Below are 18,380 nucleotides of genomic sequence, written 5' to 3'. Positions count from 1 at the left end.
CTGCCAGCCAGAGCAGGGGGACAGCGCTGCCCCAGCACGGTCCCTGGGCTCTGGCTGGGTACCAGCACAGGCTCTGTGCCAGCCCCACAGGCAATGGAAGCCCAGAGGCACCTCGAGGTGCTTGGCAGTGGTTTCCTCACCTGCAGCAGCTCCGCTGAAGGGAGGAGGTTGTTTCTCCCGGTCTCTGAGAAAGAGAGGTGAGAGGTGCTGAGCATCAAGTCAGTGCTGGCCTCTGGCACTGTCCGGGAGGAACAGGGGGAGACACAAGGGGCTGAAACAGCATTAAGAGCTCCCCACCTTCTGCAGACCCCCACCTGTGTCTGGGTGCTGGGCGGGTTTAGGTTTAAAGAGCGCGTAACTTTACACCACCGCTCCTTGAGCGAGCCGAGCCGCTTTCCTGGGCAATCCAACCGCGTCTCCCTGCGGGGGCAGCCGGAGCCCCGGGCATCGATCCTACCGCATCCAAAAAGAGGAGAAAGTCCCGGCAGCTTTCTTCCCTGCTAGTTCTCCTGCTGCCGTGGCTTCCTGTTATTCCTAAACTGCCGGTATTTTTAGGTTGTCGACTGTCTTCTCACCCACTTTGGGAGTGATGAAATCTCATCCTGGGGAAGCGGTTGCAGCAGCACTCTAGTAACCAAATCATTAAATCAATTGCCTTTGCAGCAAAGCCATCTCTGGTGAAATGTCACTGATACCTGCAGTGTCATCTCCAGAGCCTGCAGCCTCTCGTCAGCCATGTGGTTGCTAGCGGAGGAGGAGGCGGAGACCAGCACATGGCTGAGCTACTGACAGAAGTGCAAAGCCCACAGAAATGAGAAAAAAGAGGAATCTCAGCTTGGGAAAAGGAGCAGACTTTCAGTTAACCTGATACTTCACCTCCATCTACTAAGCAGCAGGTGATAGAGCAATACAGGCCTCAGCTGATGTTTGTCCTATAAAATAAACCCAGCAATATACAGCCTCAAGACATATGTTTATATAGAAATAAGTCATCAAGTTATTTGCTTCTGAGACATAGGAATTAGGTTTGTTTTCACAACATGTTGAGCATCACTTCTTCATCAGTAGTAGAAAAGCCTGTAAAAAGGACCTCTGTGGAGAGCCATTAGGTAATAGATTTCCCTGGAGATAACTGAAGAGACAAGCCAGCAGCTCTCATCTAATCAGCTGCTCTGCTGGTGATGAACAAATGATGGTGGATCTCAGCAGGACCCAAAGTGCATGTGAGTGATGGCTGTAGGGCTGCTCCTGGCAATGGCCTCTGACTTTCCACTGCAGAGTGGTCAGCCCAGAAGGAGTTAAGTACTAAATGTGGTGGAAGGAGGTGGAGTTGTGGAGTGACCCCCACTCTGCAGCCCCAGAGTGCTCCTCCTCTGCTGCTGCCTGCCCACATGCCCCCAGGTGCGTCACTTGCAATGAGGTACAGACACGAGTTGGGAGCCTGACAGCTACTCTCCACCAGCTCACCAGCTTTTCAGCAAATGTTGATGCCTTGCCCACATGGGCCATTTTAATTGCAAGGACCCAAGCATCAGCATCCTGCATGTTCCACCAGCTTTTGAAGCTCTGCTCACCAGAGTTCTGTTTAATGTCTTCTTTGAGTGCTTTGTCTTGGCTTTAGGCATGATTAAAACAAAGACAAGATGTGGTCTTGGAGGGAGCAAAGGCATTGTGTCCCACCACATTCTGCTGACCACATGAGCACAAGGGACAGTGCTTTGGCCAAGGAGCAGCTGGCTCACTTTCCCTGAGGTTGCTTGGGAGGGGAGTTGTGCTTGGTCTCACCTGTGAGATGTTTGTGTGCAGCACAGTGACATTAACCAGCCAAATGAAATATTCAGCAAAACTCTCTCCCACGCCAGAGGCTTCTCATAATATCCTTCACAGCTGTTTCTTTATCTCCTAAGTCCTCCTCATCCCACATGGCTGCAGGCATTGCCCTCTTCTCTGCCCCACCTCCTGCCCAGGTCCCTTGGTTACAAGGCATTCCTGCAAACCCATGCCAGAGAGAGGTTGCCAAAGGGGCACAGGCACAGACCTGTGCTGGAGAGGAGCAGGAGCAGGCACCCAGGTCTTGTGGAGCTGGTCTGCAACACTCAGCTGCTGCACCATTCACCCCTGTGACCATGCAAGTGCTTGGCACAGAGATCTGATATTACTCCCCCTATTCTATAATCCCTCTAGACTGAGGTGAATGCCTGTCTCCTACAGCAGCTGTCCTGTTTTATCCTGTTCACAGGAGCTACCTCTGAAGGGCCCCCAGCTCTAGGGCTAGCCCCACTGTGCAGAGGGGATGCAATTTTGCACATTGATTTTCTATTTGCTTGTGCTGGGACTCTGCTCTCCAGCACCACAAATAAATCTAGAAACCTATAGCAGCCCCAGGAAGCATGAGACATTATTTTTGCCTGCATATTGATTCTTCCCATTTTTTCTCCATTTTATTGCTGGAGCCTTGTTTCTTTCCATGCTCAGAGAAAATGCCTGCCCAGTATTAAGGAGAACCAATTTTGGTGGAGTATTGCTGCTCCACCAAAAGTTGTTGCTGTGAGACTTGGAGTGGGTGAAAGGATAATTTCTCATCAGTAAGACAGAGCTCAACTACTGCTGAAGCATCCTAAAGCCAATCCAGGCAGAGACAGGAGTCCTTAAATGCAGACTCAAAGTTTTGGGGAAGACCCTGACCTCTCTGCCTGTGGTCACACAGCTGTGGCACTCGTGCCTCACCTCTTGTGCTCTGTCCACTTTCTTTTCCCAGCTTTCCAGAGTTTACAGAGGACTGTCATATCCACCTTCATTGGCATTGCCCCAGCAAGCTATCTGAACACAGCACAAACACCAAAACAGCTGTCCAAAGGGTAAGCCTGGAAGCAGCAGGATCTCATAGATCTCATTCCTCCCTCGGGAGGGAGAGCCATGGTGACAGAAGGCTGGGGATTTCAAGTGCTCACCTTTTAGCCCAAGTTCTGTGTGCCATTTAGCCTGCCCTGGTTAATTCATCCCAGCTGCCAGTCTCCCTCAGTTCAATGGCAATTCCCAACAGCATTTCTAAAAGCACTGTAGAGCCCCAACAGACCTAAGAGTGAAATAACCCCTTTTCTTAACAGAGACGTGCACTGAAAACAAAAAAAAAAAAAAAACAAAAAAAAAAAAAAAAACAAAAAAAAAAAACACCAGCATATCTTAGCACACAAGCAAGTAAACAGTGATAATGGTGTAACTTTATTTAGATTTAATTTGACATTTAGCACAGTAATATGCACAGAAAGAAAAAAGTACCAAAATACCAAACTCATAGCATATAAAATAATCAAATATATTTCATATTTAGTGAAATATTTCTACAACACATCAGTGGGACTACCCTGGGCAGCCCAACCTTGTAAATATATATTTATAGCTGTGTTATATAAAATACTGTATGTAGAGAAAGCACTGAAACTTATCACCAAAATAGAAAATAGCTCAAAATACAGATAGTTCAGGTTTGCTGGATATACCCAATATCGAAAAGAGGTTCAAACCCACTGCAGGAGATAAAGCTCCAGCTGAGATGCTCTGGCAGGCATGGGATGGCAGGGTGGGCATGCAGTGGATCAGCTGGCAGGAGCCTGGCTGCCGATGGCCATGAGATGACAAAACTTTCTGATTCTCAGCCAGACCCATCAAGAGGCTCCCGAAGTGGGAATGCCGGCGGTGCTTGTGGCTGATGCTGGGGCCAAAGCGCTTTTGGTAAGTCAGAGCTAGCAGAGAGCTCCTGCAGCATAACTGGAGCCCTTCAGGATCCAGCTGCAGCAGGACTGGCCATCAGCACATGCACAACGTCACAAGTGGATTATTCTGAATTTTAAAGATGCCTCTTCAGCAGATGACAGCAATTAATTCCCAATAGGTTTTGAAAACATAAGAAGCTGCTTTCGTGCGAGGCCAGGCTCCCCCAGGCAATACTGTGTGGCACGGGAAGCAGCAACCCTGCTGCTCCAGGACAGTGACACCAAATGAAGTGCTTGTACTGGCAAAAACTCCCACCTCCCCTGAGGGTCATCAAGGGTCACACTTAAGAACCCAAGGTATAAAAAATATGGCATTTCTGGCAGCAGCACTTAAGTGCAGCTGGAGTCAATACCCTGCACCAGCCGTAGCCCAGGAGCTGCAGGGGTTTCAGGCTGGGTGCTGGGTGGGCAGGGGTAGGCACAGGTCCTGGTGGCAGGGTCAGCCAAGGGCACTGCATCTGCTGCTTTCCAGACAACACACTTCTGTGCTCATTTGTTGCTTTTTGGTCAGTGTAATGATTGATTTACTTGACTACCCCCACAGGAAGGCAGCCAAGACTTGCCCAGAGGATCTCTGCTCAGAGGGTTTTGAGCACCAGCACTGGTGCCAACCCCACACTGGGAGATCACCTTGGGAGCCCTCCCAGGTCCTGTTCCTGTGCTTCTGCCACACCACTGCAGAGGAGCCTGTAACCCATTAATAATTCTGCAATTGCTCTTTCTCATCAAGCCAGCAGTTGCATCCCTAATTACATGGCAACAATGCTATGCTAACAGGATGAGCTATAATTTCTAGGTGGTATTAACATTTTTATTTTACTCTGAGTAACTTCCTGGTAATGGCCATTTGAATGTGGCTATATCAATTAAGTGAATATAAATGCTAAGCCCCTGGAAAAATCATTAATAAAAATCTCATTCTGATAGCCTCTAATCACAGCTAAGTACAATTACTCATATGAGGCCACTATAAAAAGTATTTTTCTCAGAAGAAATTCATAAGGTTTTTCCCAACTGTTTGTAATAAAGAGGACACTATATAGAAAAGTCCAGAAAGTAAGCACACGTTTGTTTCTCAAAACCCATAGATAAACATGACAATATCTCTAAATTACTGGCTACAAACAGGATTTCATTTAGCTCTACTCAAGCTGTAGCCGAGTATAAATGTTTTCAAAGCAGTACATTGCTGTTTCATCTGGAACAGCTGCACAGGATTTCTTTGATATCAAGCTCCTGCATGGGGATGGTGTTTCAATTTCTCTTTATGCCTCCAAACTGCTGAAACTAGAAGGAAAAGATGTTTAGTAAAACAGGCATTTTCCATTGGGGGTGGGGGGGAAAGCATAATTTGGCCTTGAAAGCAGTGCAGAGGTGCAAACACCCTGTCAGGCACTTGGTGCCTGCTGGTTTTGTGAGTCAGAGGAAGAAATCAGTGAAACACCTCTGATCCACAGCACCCTACAAGAAGGAACCCCATGCAATGCCTGTGAGGAGGGGGTTTGCCGTGCCTGCTTGCCTGCAAAGCCAGCCACCACAGCTACACACATTTCAGAGGCACAGCACATATTTATCTTTCTTTAGGGAGATAAGGCTGGAAAAATCAGGGACACCAGGAAGAGCTGGCAGGAGGGCTGCTGCGGTAATGCGGGGAGAAGTGGCAACACCATTATCTCCAGGCAGGATCTCTCTCTCTCAAACATTTATGTGGGTTTGTTGGCCTTGCTTCATAAATATTTTCCAGACAAAAATTTGTTTGTGAATGCTGTCAAAGCAGACCTCAAGGAGTCTTCTTGGTGACCTCCAAAAAGTACATTTCCTAAGGCATTCCCCCGTGCTTGTCTTGTCAGACACCCACTTTGATGTACAATGTTTACCAGGATAAAAAGCAATAAAAGCTGACAAAGGCTGCTGAAAAATCGGGACTCCTTTCAAAATTTGATGAGCTGATGAAAACAGTTTCTGCCTGGGCCATTGACCTTTCACTCGCCTCCAGCAAAGGGCCTGGCAGCTCCTGTGCAGCCCTGCCAGGGGGCACTGCCAGCAGGCTGAGGGATGCACATGCATCTCACCTCCCCAGAGTACTTACTGCTCTCCTGCCTCAGCACTGTCAACTCCCACAAACGGGATTTCTTCCCTGTCCATCTGCCCCAGAACCAGGTGGTGCTTCTCCATGTTTATGATACACTGTAGAGAATAAATGTCATTAGGTAAGAGGGAAAACTGCAAATTAGACTGGTCCCAGCTCCCCTATCAGCATCCTGCTGGAAAACTCCTACCTTCAGAGACTTCAGTGTCTGCAGCCCAAAGGAAAAGGGTTGGTCGTTGTCTTCTGGAAAAAAAACAGGACATTTCAGATTTATACATTCAAAATGCCCTCCTGGGCTTTTTGTCAGTCCCTTCCTTCGTGGTCATTCTGCTAAACAAAACCCTGTTTATAAAGGGACTGACTCAAAGGAGAAGAGGAGGGCACAGGGTGGCAGGAGGATATGCCTGCAGTGGTTGCTCCATCAGCATGGCAAAGCTAAGCTTGTGAACACATCCTCCCCCTTCCCTCTGGGGGGCCAAATGAGAACTTACTCTATTTGAATTTTAACATCTTCCTAAAGCTCTGTTTTTCCCGCTGGGGTAAGAGGAAGCAGAGCCCAGCCCATGGTGGAGGAGCAGAGGGTTGTGCACTCACCCACGACGAGGGCAGCGCACTCCACGGGGACCGCTCCCACCGTGAGGGACAGACACTCGACCTGCCCGATGGCTTTCACCTTGTTTGGCAACGAAACCATCTCCTCTTCGGCAGGGAGTGCTTTGAGCTGCTCCTTTAACCTGTGGGCATTGAAAACACTCCTAACATCAAATGGCCGTGCCTTGGCTCTTCCAGCAAGGAGCAAACGGTGTTTGGAGGGTGCTTACACCTGAAGTGCTCTTAGTTTGCTCATTTACCACGCTGTTGTTGGAAAGCTGCTTCCCTTCCCTGGCAGGTTCTGTGTGGGTGCTCTGCAGGCAGCCACACATGACCACAGCATGACCCAAAATGCTGCCCAAGCACAGCTCTGTGCTGCATTTTGGTTTTTATCCAAGGAATCTTTTGCCTACATTTTCCCAATACTTGTGGAATACAGAATTGCTTCTAATGCAATGTGGGTGTAAGGAAGGGTTAGTTCACTCCAGCTTCCATGAGTGGAGCTGACACTCTGTCCCCATGGAATCATAGAAAGGCTGAGGTTGGAACAGACCTCTAAGGTCATAGAGTCCAGCTGTGTCCCCAGATGCCACACCTGCCATGCCCACACATATTTTCAACACTTCTAGACATGGTAATGCCACCACTTCACTAAGCAGCTTGTTCCAAGGCCTGACCACCCTTGCAGGGAAGAAATTTTTCCTGATATCCAAACTAAACCTCATATGGCACAACCTGAAGCCATTTCCTCTGGTCCTGTCACTCATGACCTCACTTGAGCCTCCTTTTGGGTAGTTGTAGAGAGTAAAAAGGTACCCCCTGAGGCCCCTTTTCTCCATGCTAAACATGGCTCACATCCAGGGTGACCCAGTCCATGTCTGTTAGTTTGTTAGGTGCTACTGCTGGGTTTGTTCAGAGGAAATGGGGACAGATCAATCATATTCAGCCCAAAGAAAAGAAAAAAGGATGTCAGATATGTCTCAGGTACAGCTTCTATCTACACCCTTTGAAGCAGTCTGACAATACTAATTAAATATTTAGCATCAGTTTCTCTTTTAAACTGAGCAAGAATCTAATGGAAAGGCCATTTGAGGTGCTGATCTCTCCCTCAGCTAAAAGCCAGATCAAGTTTCAGCTCTCTGAGGTGCCTTTCTGCCGAGCCGCATTGCAGCAGTGTATGTGTCTGCCTGTCTGTCCATCTGTCCTAGAGGACAGCCAGCCCCCTCAGAGGCTCCAGGACTGAGGTGGGCATTGCCCACACCATTTAGCACAGGTGCAAGGACTGGGAGGGGTAGCAGGGAAAAGGAGCTGGATCCTCTCTACTGCTTTCTTGGAGTCTGGCCTTAAAAATCAGTAGGAACACACCAATCAGAAGTTCATGAGTTCCTTGGCTGCCTCCTGCACCTCCTCCAGCTCCATAGGGGATTTCTCACACTGCCAAGCTGTGAGCCTACTCCACTGCTTTCCTCAGCGTGAGGAGGAGAGAGTGACTGGCATCATGACAAGACACAAAACATCTTTGGAAAAGAGGGGAGGAATTGAGCCTGAGCATCAGACACACAAATGATGCTCTGAGGCACCGGGTCCCCTGAACCCTGGGCAGCAGAAACAGCCTCTGACCTCTTTCTTCAGTGCTCTTTGAAGGACAGGGCTGCTGCAGCAGAGCAGCGCTGCAAGAACTGCACCAGACACATGCAACAAACACAGGGAGCAGAGGAATTGTCCCAGAGCATGAAATCCTCCAAATGCCATCGTGTGGCCATCCTAAGCTTGGCTGAGCTGCTCCACACATTGTGACAAGGTTGCATTAAGCACAGCCACCCTCCAGTCACTAAGCACTGTTGTGCAAAGAAGTAATGAATGTTAGGACAGGAACAGGCACCATTCAGTCAGCGCAGTAGCACTCAGTGAGCAGGTGTAATTTTCCTTTTTTCATAATTATTGCAAGTTAGCTGCAAAAAGCTATGACTCCATGGGAATAAAGTGCCAAAACCTCCTTGATATCCTATGAGCTGAAGCCTGGTTCTATTACTCAGAGATGACAGAGAGTTTTTCTGCAAATGGCTGTCAGTCACCTCTAATAATCCATAAATACATTTCCTTTTCCTTTAACCAGGAGAAATTTGTAACTGAGAGCAGCATCAGCCACCCAGTTCTGAGAACATGCATGCACACAGCTTCTTTACACTGGCTGCTGGGCCAGCAGTGCTGCAGCCACTGTCTGGGGGCATGTCCAGCAGCCTGGTCCCTGCCCTGCCACGGGAGCCTGCAGAGCTGGGCTGGGCTGCTCTGGGGACACAGAAGGCTGGGGAAGGTTCAGCTGTTTGGTGAGGCACTGAGTGACAAGCAGGCAGTGAAAGAACACAAATGCATCCAACCCTCTGAAGGGATTCCCTCAGAGGTGGATAGGGTGGTACCAGTGGCTTTCTATTCCACCTCCCTGGCATGTAAGATTGGAACAGGATTTGGTTGTAAGAGGAGGGTCAGGGGCTTGCCCAGCCCTTCTAGAATGACCATCACTGACATGGGCAGAGCCCCAGCCCCAGGACACTGCCTGTGCTGCCAGGTGCCATGCTGCTGCAGAACAGAAATGCAGCTGGATATTTACCCTAGCCTGTCCAGGCAGGCAGAGGACATGAGGTTGTGCTGCGAGCCGGTGTCCACCACGGCCTTCAGCTCCTTCCCCGCACACTGCAAGAGCAAGAAGAGATGGGAAATGATGTGTGGGATGCAGGATGAGCACCAGAGTGTCCAGGAGCTCTGCTGCCCATGAACTCTGCTCATGTCAGCTCATCCCTGTTCCCCTGCACGCTCAGATGCACGTGGGCTCCTGAGCCCTTCCTGGCTCATTTGGCCCTGCAGAGAGCAGGTGGGGCAGCCCAGGCAGGAGGGAATACTGTGGAGAGTGGGAAATACAAATGAGCATGGGGCTAAGGAAGAGAAATGTGAAATTGCTCCTGGGCAGAAAAAACAGGAATGGCACTTAAGGAAATCAAGCAGGCTGTGAGCACAGGGATTTGCCATGGATAATTATACCCCAGCATTTCAGCATGCTGCCCCAGCTTAGCTCTCCCCTCTTCCCTGATGTGTAAGGGAAGACACCCATCACACCAGTTTTCTCTGTGATTCCCAGGTCGCCATCTCTGCCACAGCAGCCTGGAGCAGCAGATGGAGTATATCCCCAGAGCTCTGACAGTCCTGTGGGAGCACAAACCTGACTGGGAAACATGGAGAACAAGAGCACAGCCTGAGACTGTGGGAAATAAAATCCACAGCAAAAAAAAAAACCCACAAAAGGCTGTGGAGTGACTATTACCTGGCAGCTCACCACTATGAGCTCTTCATCCTCTGTTTTCCCCGAGCTGCCCAGTTTGGTTTGGTTCAGCTTGTTGGTCTGGGATGAGAGATCTCCCTTCGGAGCCCAGCTGCCTCGGCTGCCTCGGAGCTTGGACAGGTTTGTCTCCATCAGGCGCTTCTGCAGGATGTTGTGTGGCTGCTTTAAGGAAGAACACACACAGAGGAGCAGGATGAAGTCAGATGAAATCACACAGTGGCCAGTGTCACCAGACTGCCTGGGGTGCCCGTGGGCCAGCACTGCTCTCACAGGAGGGAGGCCATGAAGTCTCACTCTCCCTAATTCCCAGACTACAGCTATTCTTCCTAACTAGTTCTGGCTTACCTGTCTTTGGCTAAAAAGAGTTTTGTTTTGCAAAGGAAATAATACTTTCAATCTATTAGCCTTTGAGATGCCTTTCTTTTACCAAACTCAAATTCAAGGTTTGATTGCATACAGGAATCCAAACAAGTCCAGTCTTTTCAAGCTGGTGTTTCAACCATAACTGCCTTCATCTCTTGATATTGGGAATTCAGTAGTGATGTGAAAAATTAGGATGTAACAAATCAGCTTTCCAATGATATTCACTATGTCTAAGTATAAAGAATTTCTAAGATTGCCCTCTGTGCCTCTTCTCCCTGTACTTTTATTTGGCTGCTAAGGGTGACTAAATGGGACCAATCCAGAGTGCCATACCACAAGAGGAAAGGGAGAGGAAGGAAAGAGGTAAGCTCATCTGAGGCAGCTAGGTATTCTCCCAGAATTCCCAACACTTCTCTCTTTCTCTGTTATTTCCATTTGCTCTGGGAGAAGCATGTTGCCTCTCAAGATCTCCTCCAACCTCTTTCCCAAAAGCCTTTTTATGTTTAATGTTCATTGCAGATGGATGCACACACTCTGCTGGAGGTGAAATGACTCTGCCTGATTATCTGCTCATTTCTCTGCCTGGCTAATCTGCCCTCCCCATTAATGCCTTTCCTTCTGATTTTAATTACTCCATGGTGAGGCATTTTTACTGGCTTATCCCTGAATTTTTGCATTCACGTTAAACATGCCTGTGTGCCTGCAGAGACATCTGAACCAGCAAAACCCCTCATCCCAAGGGAATATGGGAGTCAGGATAACTTTGAAAACCTCAGGCCGTGGCTCCCCAAGTTGGCCAGTACCCACCCTTGTGCACAGCATGTTAAATAACACCACTTAGAGAAGTCTAATGCAACCTGGCATCATCCTGAAATAACTGCATCCTAAAATAACTTCAGATCACACTGTGGGCACAATGCAGGCAGCACGGCTGGACCACACTGAGGGATGGGGCAGCTGCAGCAGCACCAGTGGTCACTGGGACACGTCAGCTCCCTGCATCCCCACTGTGCTCTCTCCCAATTGCTGCTACTGGAAATAAATCCCCATGGCCATTTTGGGCTGCAGGTGCTGTGTCTGACCAACCCACCACAGAGCACGTCCTGTGCCTAAGCAGCAACTCCTGATGGGGAGGGATCAGATCTGACACTGTGCTGCCTTCCCAGTGAGGCCAAACAGCAGAAAGCAGGATTACTGAGCTGGACTAAAGGCAGGCAGACTGGCTGCACTGGTACTGGGCCCTGTGTGGAGGGACAAGCTGGTCACTTTGGAAACAAGGGCTGCCTGGTATGAGGCAGAAGTGTAGGTGCAGCCCTGTGATCACCTCCAGCCCTGTGATCACCTCCAGCCCTGTGAGCACCTCCAGTGCTCCTCACCAGAGCAAAAGTGCAGGCCAGGGTTTTCTGACAGTGGATGGGATGTCCTTTTCTTTCCATATCCTTTATGTTTGCAGCTCAGGATCACAGATGGAACACTAATTCTTCACATCATTTAAAAACAACAAAAAGAAGGATAGGGAGTGTAGAAGTAAATGATGAGGTTCACCCAGCTGGCCAGAAGACAGCCTGTCACAGAGTGGTCACCTCCTTGTGTCCAGCCCCATGAGAAATTTCTGAATGCCATCATCCAAGATAGTCTGGGTGCTCTTCTCCTCAATCTCTAACACACTCATTGATATTTTAACTGTCATTAACTACTATTTTAACTACCATTGAATTCAATCTAATTTTTACCATTCCTCCTATGGATTGTTAATCAGTAGCATATATGGGTTTTCTCAAGCCCTGGTTTTTATGAATGTTACATGGGATCCATCAGCAAAAGGAAAAAATACATCACTCAACAAACTCAAGTCAGCAGCACAAATGGGATTGTCATTTGTTGACACTTGCCCTTCTGAAAACCACAGCAAATCCTGCCTCTGGGGGACAAATATTCCTTATGTTGTGCTCCAATACAGCAATAATCTGGCAGGAGGGGGCTGAAAAGATTCCCTGCAGTACCATCCTGTCTCAGGCTATTAATTAGTTTGCTTTAACTTGGATTTCCCTTGACTCTTGTGTGCAACAGAGTGAGGGATGTTAGTCACAGAGATGACTCAAGTGATGGATACGTACTTTGTAAATGGATAATGTGCCAGGGGACATTTGCAAATGCACATTTTCCTGGCAAACTGCAAGCAGACCATGTCTTGGAGGGAGGGAGAGGAGGAAATACTCCTCCTGAGGAAGTGAGAAGGGCAGCTGTGTTCTCCTGGCAGTGTTTGAAGAAACCCAGATGACCTGGTACAATATTCCTTTGCATTGCAAAAAAAAACATTGAAAGCTTTATAAAAGTAGAGAATGTTACATTTCATTGTGTCAGGAAAAAAAATAGGTTTTCCTAGAATCATCCAGCACTATATAAATACAAATACAAATCAGGATTTTTTTCATAAGATAGATCTATTTCCAACCCAAATATTTGCAAAAAGCAAAAATGTCACAATGAAAACCTAAAGAAGACAGAAGAGACACCATCTATTGCTGACCTTATTTACCACTGTCTGCCAAAAGCACAGATAATTCTGCCCAGCTTTGTTCCTCTGTGATTTGGAAGCAAGTGCATTGCTGCAGCTTGCAGTATTCATTTCTCTGGCAGATTTCCCTTTATTTGGCTTCTAGATTTGGGGATAACAAGATCCATCAACAACCTCACTCAAGTGGAGGTGAAAGTCAGGGAAGACACCAGTTCCCCTCCTCCAGAAACCCAAATCAGGAGGTTTGCTCTTTCTTCTGCACCTAGACAGTAGAGGGGGGAAAGAGTTTTAATGCATTGACAGAACTAATCCCAAGAAATAATCAATTTCTCTCTCTTCTTCCCATCCTTCATCCTAACTCACATGTCCCTGTCAGCATCCTGTGCTGTCAGCCCCTCTCTTAGGGTGATGAGGTGGGGCAGAGCTGCCCCCTGCACCCTTGTGTGCTCTGTGGGCAGGGCAGAGCACACAGCACCAGAGCTTTTTGTATTTCAGACACACCAAACCCTGGGCGTGCACAGCAGGGAGCTGGGGACACCTGACCTGCTGCAGTTCACCCAGTGCTGCCCCAGCCATGGGGAGCTGGGGCTGGGGCTATGGGGCACCCAGGGTTGTGCTGAGGGTGCCCAGGGGAGGTCTGAGAGCAGGATGGAAATGGGAAAAGCTTTTGTTGTTGCTGCTGCTTTTGTTACTATTTATAACTCTGCTTCCCAGGCTGTCAAATGATGCGGGACTGTTCCAGACAGCTGCTCCAAACTGGCCCGGTGGCTCTGGGGGCAAGGGACAAGTGTCAGAGCATCGGGAGGAGCTGCAAGAGTCAGCAAGAGCCAGCTGCAAGAGCCCTGTCCAGGCTGGGAAGGGAGCCATGGATACCCTGTCAGGAAGCCCCCATCCCAGCTAAAGACCATCTCATGCCAGATTTTTGGGCTTCAGGGAAGTGGCTAATAGAGGGAAGAGGCATCAAAATAAAGCCATTTCTGTTCTCTACATCCAGCCTGACATTTGCCAAATTCAGTGTATGCTTTGCTGTAGCTTGATCTCATGCTGGACAGAGGGGAGTACGTAAAGAGAGCGAGGAGCTGGAGTTCTGTCTGAGCCACAGTAACTCACTGGAAATGATGAGGGCAATGAAATGGATGATCACAAGAAGTATTTATCCAACCTGCCTGTGCACAGCATCACCAGGAGAGCTGAGTGATGGCACACAGACAGGGGGATGCCAGCACACCCACCCTGCTGACCCGCTGTGCACAGTACCCCCGCACCAGGCCCACAAGGAAGGGGATTTCTCCCCAAAACTGCAATGCTTGCTGCCAGCTGCCACAGTGACAGACAGGATCTGTTCTCAGCACCTGTCACCATCTCTGAGGAGCTGTTCCCCTGTCTCTCCTCCTGCCAGGGCTGTTGGAAAACCCCCGTGGGAACCCTGCATTAATAACACCGGACACCTCGGGAGCCCCTCCGCACACGTGCCACCACGGCTGCCACGCAGCTCTAGGACAGAAACCTGCAGCTTTTGGGGACATGCACAATCGTCCTCAAGGAAGCCATGCAAACACCTTGGGCTGAGACATCTGATGGCCCTGGGCCTCCTGATCATGCAGCTCAGTCCCCATGGGCATGTGCATCTCAATTTGGGCCCACGTCAAAGTGAAGTCCCATATTTTGGAAGGTCTCCAGTCCCAGAGATCACAATCTCCTGCTCCTCCTGGGAGCAGCCCTTGTGACATCCAGGCAGCCACAGCAGTGGGGACATGTCAGAACGCAAAATGTCCCTCAGACATTTCTGGAGGTTTCAGGTCCAGGTCAGAAGCATTTGAGACCCTGGCAGGCAGCTGGAAACAGCTGTGTTTTTGGATTTGAACCATGGAATGATTTACCAACCATGCGGGAAGAACAGGAAGTCACAAACGTTTAGATTTATAGTAGTTACAAAGTAGAGGGAAGAATTTTTGAGTGCTGTACAGGGGGATTTTAGGTCTTGTACATGGGAGTCAGAAGTTTTAAGATAGAGGGATTTGGGCCTGCCCTGTCCTCCCTCTCTCTTCTTCTTTACCTCCACATTCTTGATGATGTTGGCACTCACAGATTGGTTTAGAGTAGAAAGGCACCATTTAATATAGGTAGTAGGCATTGGGGAAAAACTATAAACATGTAACATGTAATGTACCAATAAAAGACAGCAGCAGTCCTGAGTGGAGGGAGAGAAGAAGAAGTCAGGAGTCAGAGAGGATGTCAGGGTGTGTGTGTGCCTCTGCCCGAGCTGCTGAGCAAACCACAGCAGCTCAAGAAGAGAATCTTTGAGATAACTTGCAATAAACTGCCTTGAGACCAAACAACAGAAGAATACTGAGTCTTTCTTTGGAAGCTCGGGTTGGAGGAGAGACTTTTCCACCACACGGAGCCACCCCTGACCTAGAGGTGAGCTCCGGCAGGGACACACAATGTGCACTCTCAGCAGAGCCCTTTCCCACCCTGGCTGTGTGAGGGCTGAGTGTGGCAGCATCCCTTCCCTGCAGCACACCCAGGGACACATCTCTGAAACTCACAGGATCCTCTCTGTGGCTCTGGGAATGGGGCTGAGCACGTGCAGGGCTCTCACTCTGGGGGCTCCCTGCACACCCCATGGGGCAGGAGGCTGTGGCCAAGGGAGCCCTGGCCACGTGTGCCCACTGTGCCATCACCCCCCTGTGGCGTGGGGACAAGGGGCATTTTGCAGTGGGGTGGCCCAGACCAGCTGGGTTCTCACCCTAGCCCCAGCAGCCAGATGGGCACCTCACCTCCACTGACTGCATGGCACCTTCTTTTTGTTCCTGGTGGGGATTGGGAGCTGTGGCCCCCCCCTGGGCTTTGGCACATCCCTGGAGAGAGTCCCCTGTGCAGATTCTCCCTGCAGGGGTGATGCTACAGCCATGGCACAGGAGCAGGGAGGACACCTCGAGTGACATTTCTATGTCCAAGGTGGTGTCAAGGAGCCCCATGCTCTGCCCTGGTGCTAGTGCAAAACCTGGTCCTCTCTCTGCAGGGCCAGGGACTTCAGTGCTCAGTGCCCCTGGCTCCTGCTACCTGTTGATTCTTATCCATGTCAGGGACTGAGTCTCACTCACTGGGGGTCATGGAGCCACAGAATGTCATTTTGACTCTGCTGAAAACAGTAATAATGCCATTCCTGCCTGAAAAAGGGCTTCAACTCCCCGCTGGAGAGCTGCAATTCAGTGGTGACTAGGAAAGCTCCTTCTGATCCTGTCCTTGGGCAGGAGCTTCACTTCCTACAATTGCAAAACACTTGGGATATCAAAAAAATCCCCTCTGTGTGCACTGCAGACAACAGCCAACTCAGTCCACTTGTCCCAGGCAGGCAGGGCCAAGCCTAACCCAGCTGAGTGGGAAGGCTCTGACAAAACAAAACACTAAAAATAAAAGATTGACTTTGGTTTTCAATAAAACCCACATCAAGCATTGGGAAAATGCAAATATTGTTTTACAAGGTGCAAGATTTTTTTTTCAACATTTGGGCAAAGAAAACTAAAGGAGCTTTCCTTGGTAGATATGTTTTCTAAATTTTACTCTTTATGTCAGAACTTTTGATGTTACATTGAAGTATCCTTTCCCAGTAGAGAAAGCTGAAATATCTGTACAGTATTTAGAAATGCTCTCCAGCCCCCAGACATGGTGAATGACACCAAGTACAGGATCACATAGATCACTGCATATGTAAATATTTTAAACCTAAAATTATGTTTCTTCAGTTTAAGAAACCCCACATATGCATTAGCCCTTATTGAAGCATGATTGTGAGAGTTTTATATTTTGAAATACCAGTGACTATACTTTACTGAATCTCTGTGATTCTGTGTTGTGTGTACATATAGATCACAGGCCAACATGTGTGTGCATGTATGCATCGTATGAAGCCATTTTGACTTACTCTGACCCAGAGAGGAATTGTGTACTGCAAACAGAATGCCATTTTCATGCAAAAATTGAAAAAATCATTTTTTAAAAAATGAATGCTATTAACTCTGAGTGCCAGGCATCTAAAAGTACTTACTAGAAGAAAAAAACTGTGGTTATAACTACTATCATATTTCTACTCCCTTCCTTTTACATACAAAAGTCACATTTTTTACAATCAGTTTCCACACACAACCAACTTCTCCTAACATAAAGCAGCATGAAGAAAGAAATAGACACTGCCCTACCAGCTCCTCGAGTCCCCTTGAATAAACACAACAGAGCCTTACGGTATCCTTCGACGTCCCCAGCTTCTTCAGCCCGTCCAGAGGGAGGAGATCTGCAGAATCCTTGTGAATAAACTGAACCGCCTGCTTCATCCTCCTCTGCTGGCGGAGGGACGCCGCTTCCCTTAGCTCCACTTCTTTCCTGCTTGGCTCTGTCAGGATCCCCGAATAAAACATCTCTCCTGCCGCGGGGGCTCGTTCCTTGGAGCTGCGGGATGCTCTGTGCCTGCGCTGGGGGATGCTCTGGGGGGGATGCTTTGTCGCCTGTGCTGGGGGATGCTCTGTGGGGGTGCTCTGTGCCTGTGCTGGGGGATGCTCTGTGCCTGTGCTGGGGGATGCTCTGGGGGGGATGCTCTGTGCCTGTGCTGGGGGATGCTCTGGGGGGGTGCTCTGTGCCTGTGCTGGGGGATGCTCTATCGCCTGTGCTGGGGGATGCTCTGGGGGGGATGCTCTGTGCCTGTGCTGGGGGATGCTCTGTGCCTGCGCTGGGGGATGCTCTGTGCCTGTGCTGGGGGATGCTCTGTGCCTGCGCTGGGGGATGCTCTGGGGGGGATGCTCTGTGCCTGTGCTGGGGGATGCTCTGTGCCTGCGCTGGGGGATGCTCTGTGCCTGCGCTGGGGGATGCTCTGTGCCTGCGCTGGGGGATGCTCTGTGCCTGTGCTGGGGGATGCTCTGTGCCTGTGCTGGGGGATGCTCTGTGCCTGTGCTGGGGGATGCTCTGTTGCCTGTGCTGGGGGATGCTCTGGGGGGATGCTCTGTGTCTGCGCTGGGGGATGCTCTGTGCCTGCGCTGGGGGATGCTCTGTTGCCTGTGCAGGGGGATGCTCTGTGCCTGCGCTGGGGGATGCTCTGTTGCTTGTGCTAGGGGATGCTCTGTGCCTGCGCTGGGGGATGCTCTGTACCTGCGCTGGGGGATGCTCTGCTGCCTGTGCAGGGGGATGCTCTGTGCCTGCGCTGGGGGATGCTCTGTGGCCGGCGCTTTATAGCCGGAGCCCGGTGACGCGCAGGTACCGCGGCCGGAGGGCTGGCACATCGCGGCACTCCCAGCGGCGGGGAGCTCGGGCTGCTCCGAGGGGATAACGCATCCCCGCCCTCTCTCCGACGGCAGGGCATTGCATGGCTCCCAAAGCCCTCACGGCAGCAGGGAGCACCGCAGCAGCGAGCTTGGAGAGCTGCCCACAGCCCGGGCGGGCACAGCGGGACTGTCCTGCGTGCGGGGCTGCCACCACAGGTGACACTGCCCCGCACCCGGGTGCTCCTGGGGGCTGCTCCCCCCGGCCGGGGTGATGCAGCCCCGCTGGCCATGGGCAGCGTTGGTGCCTTACGCCCGGGGTGCCCCTGGTCTCGTCACAGCATGGCCAGCAGCAATCTGGATCAGCACTGTCCACTCAAGTGCCCAGGAAAACCATCTCAAAAGTTGTCCCCGCCAAACTGGGGCACCGTGAATGTGGTTTTACACAGGGGTTCTGTAC

General features: G+C 50.0%; 1 protein-coding gene across 3 annotated transcripts; it reads right to left on the bottom strand.

The window, feature by feature from the left end:
- Window positions 1-3,199: 3,199 nt before the first annotated feature.
- NRIP3 (nuclear receptor interacting protein 3) lies at window positions 3,200-18,075 on the bottom strand. Of its 3 annotated transcripts, none has more exons than XM_085580121.1 (7): window positions 16,913-18,075; window positions 9,770-9,946; window positions 9,062-9,144; window positions 6,457-6,596; window positions 6,053-6,105; window positions 5,863-5,960; window positions 3,200-5,060 (listed from the first exon to the last, which is right to left on the bottom strand). In XM_085580121.1, the coding sequence occupies exons 1-7, from the start codon at window positions 17,939-17,941 to the stop codon at window positions 5,039-5,041; spliced, it is 1,602 nt and encodes a 533-aa protein (XP_085436247.1). In that variant the 5' UTR covers window positions 17,942-18,075; the 3' UTR covers window positions 3,200-5,038. The 3 variants fall into 3 exon arrangements, with proteins under 3 accessions (XP_085436247.1, XP_085436246.1, XP_085436248.1); XM_085580120.1 differs by having other exon boundaries at window positions 9,770-9,949; window positions 16,913-17,881; XM_085580122.1 differs by lacking the exon at window positions 3,200-5,060 and having other exon boundaries at window positions 5,859-5,960; window positions 9,770-9,949; window positions 16,913-18,070.
- Between the last annotated feature and the right edge of the window lie 305 nt (window positions 18,076-18,380).

This window comes from Lonchura striata, chromosome 5, assembly GCF_050655825.1.
Source record: "Lonchura striata isolate lonStrDom1 chromosome 5, ASM5065582v1, whole genome shotgun sequence".
In the NCBI taxonomy this organism is placed as follows: domain Eukaryota; kingdom Metazoa; phylum Chordata; class Aves; order Passeriformes; family Estrildidae; genus Lonchura; species Lonchura striata.
Note: the sequence above shows the minus strand (reverse complement) of the source record. Positions and strands in the feature narration are given on the sequence as shown.

Coding starts and splice junctions, on each gene's coding strand:
- NRIP3 (XM_085580121.1), bottom strand. CDS start 17,941: ATGTGCCAGCCCTCCGGCCGCGGTACCTGCGCGTCACCGGGCTCCGGC. Junction 9,947..16,912: donor TGGGGACGTCGAAGGATACC/GTAAGGCTCTGT, acceptor TCCTTAAAGCAG/CCACACAACATCCTGCAGAA. Junction 5,961..6,052: donor AGACACTGAAGTCTCTGAAG/GTAGGAGTTTTC, acceptor TATTCTCTACAG/TGTATCATAAACATGGAGAA.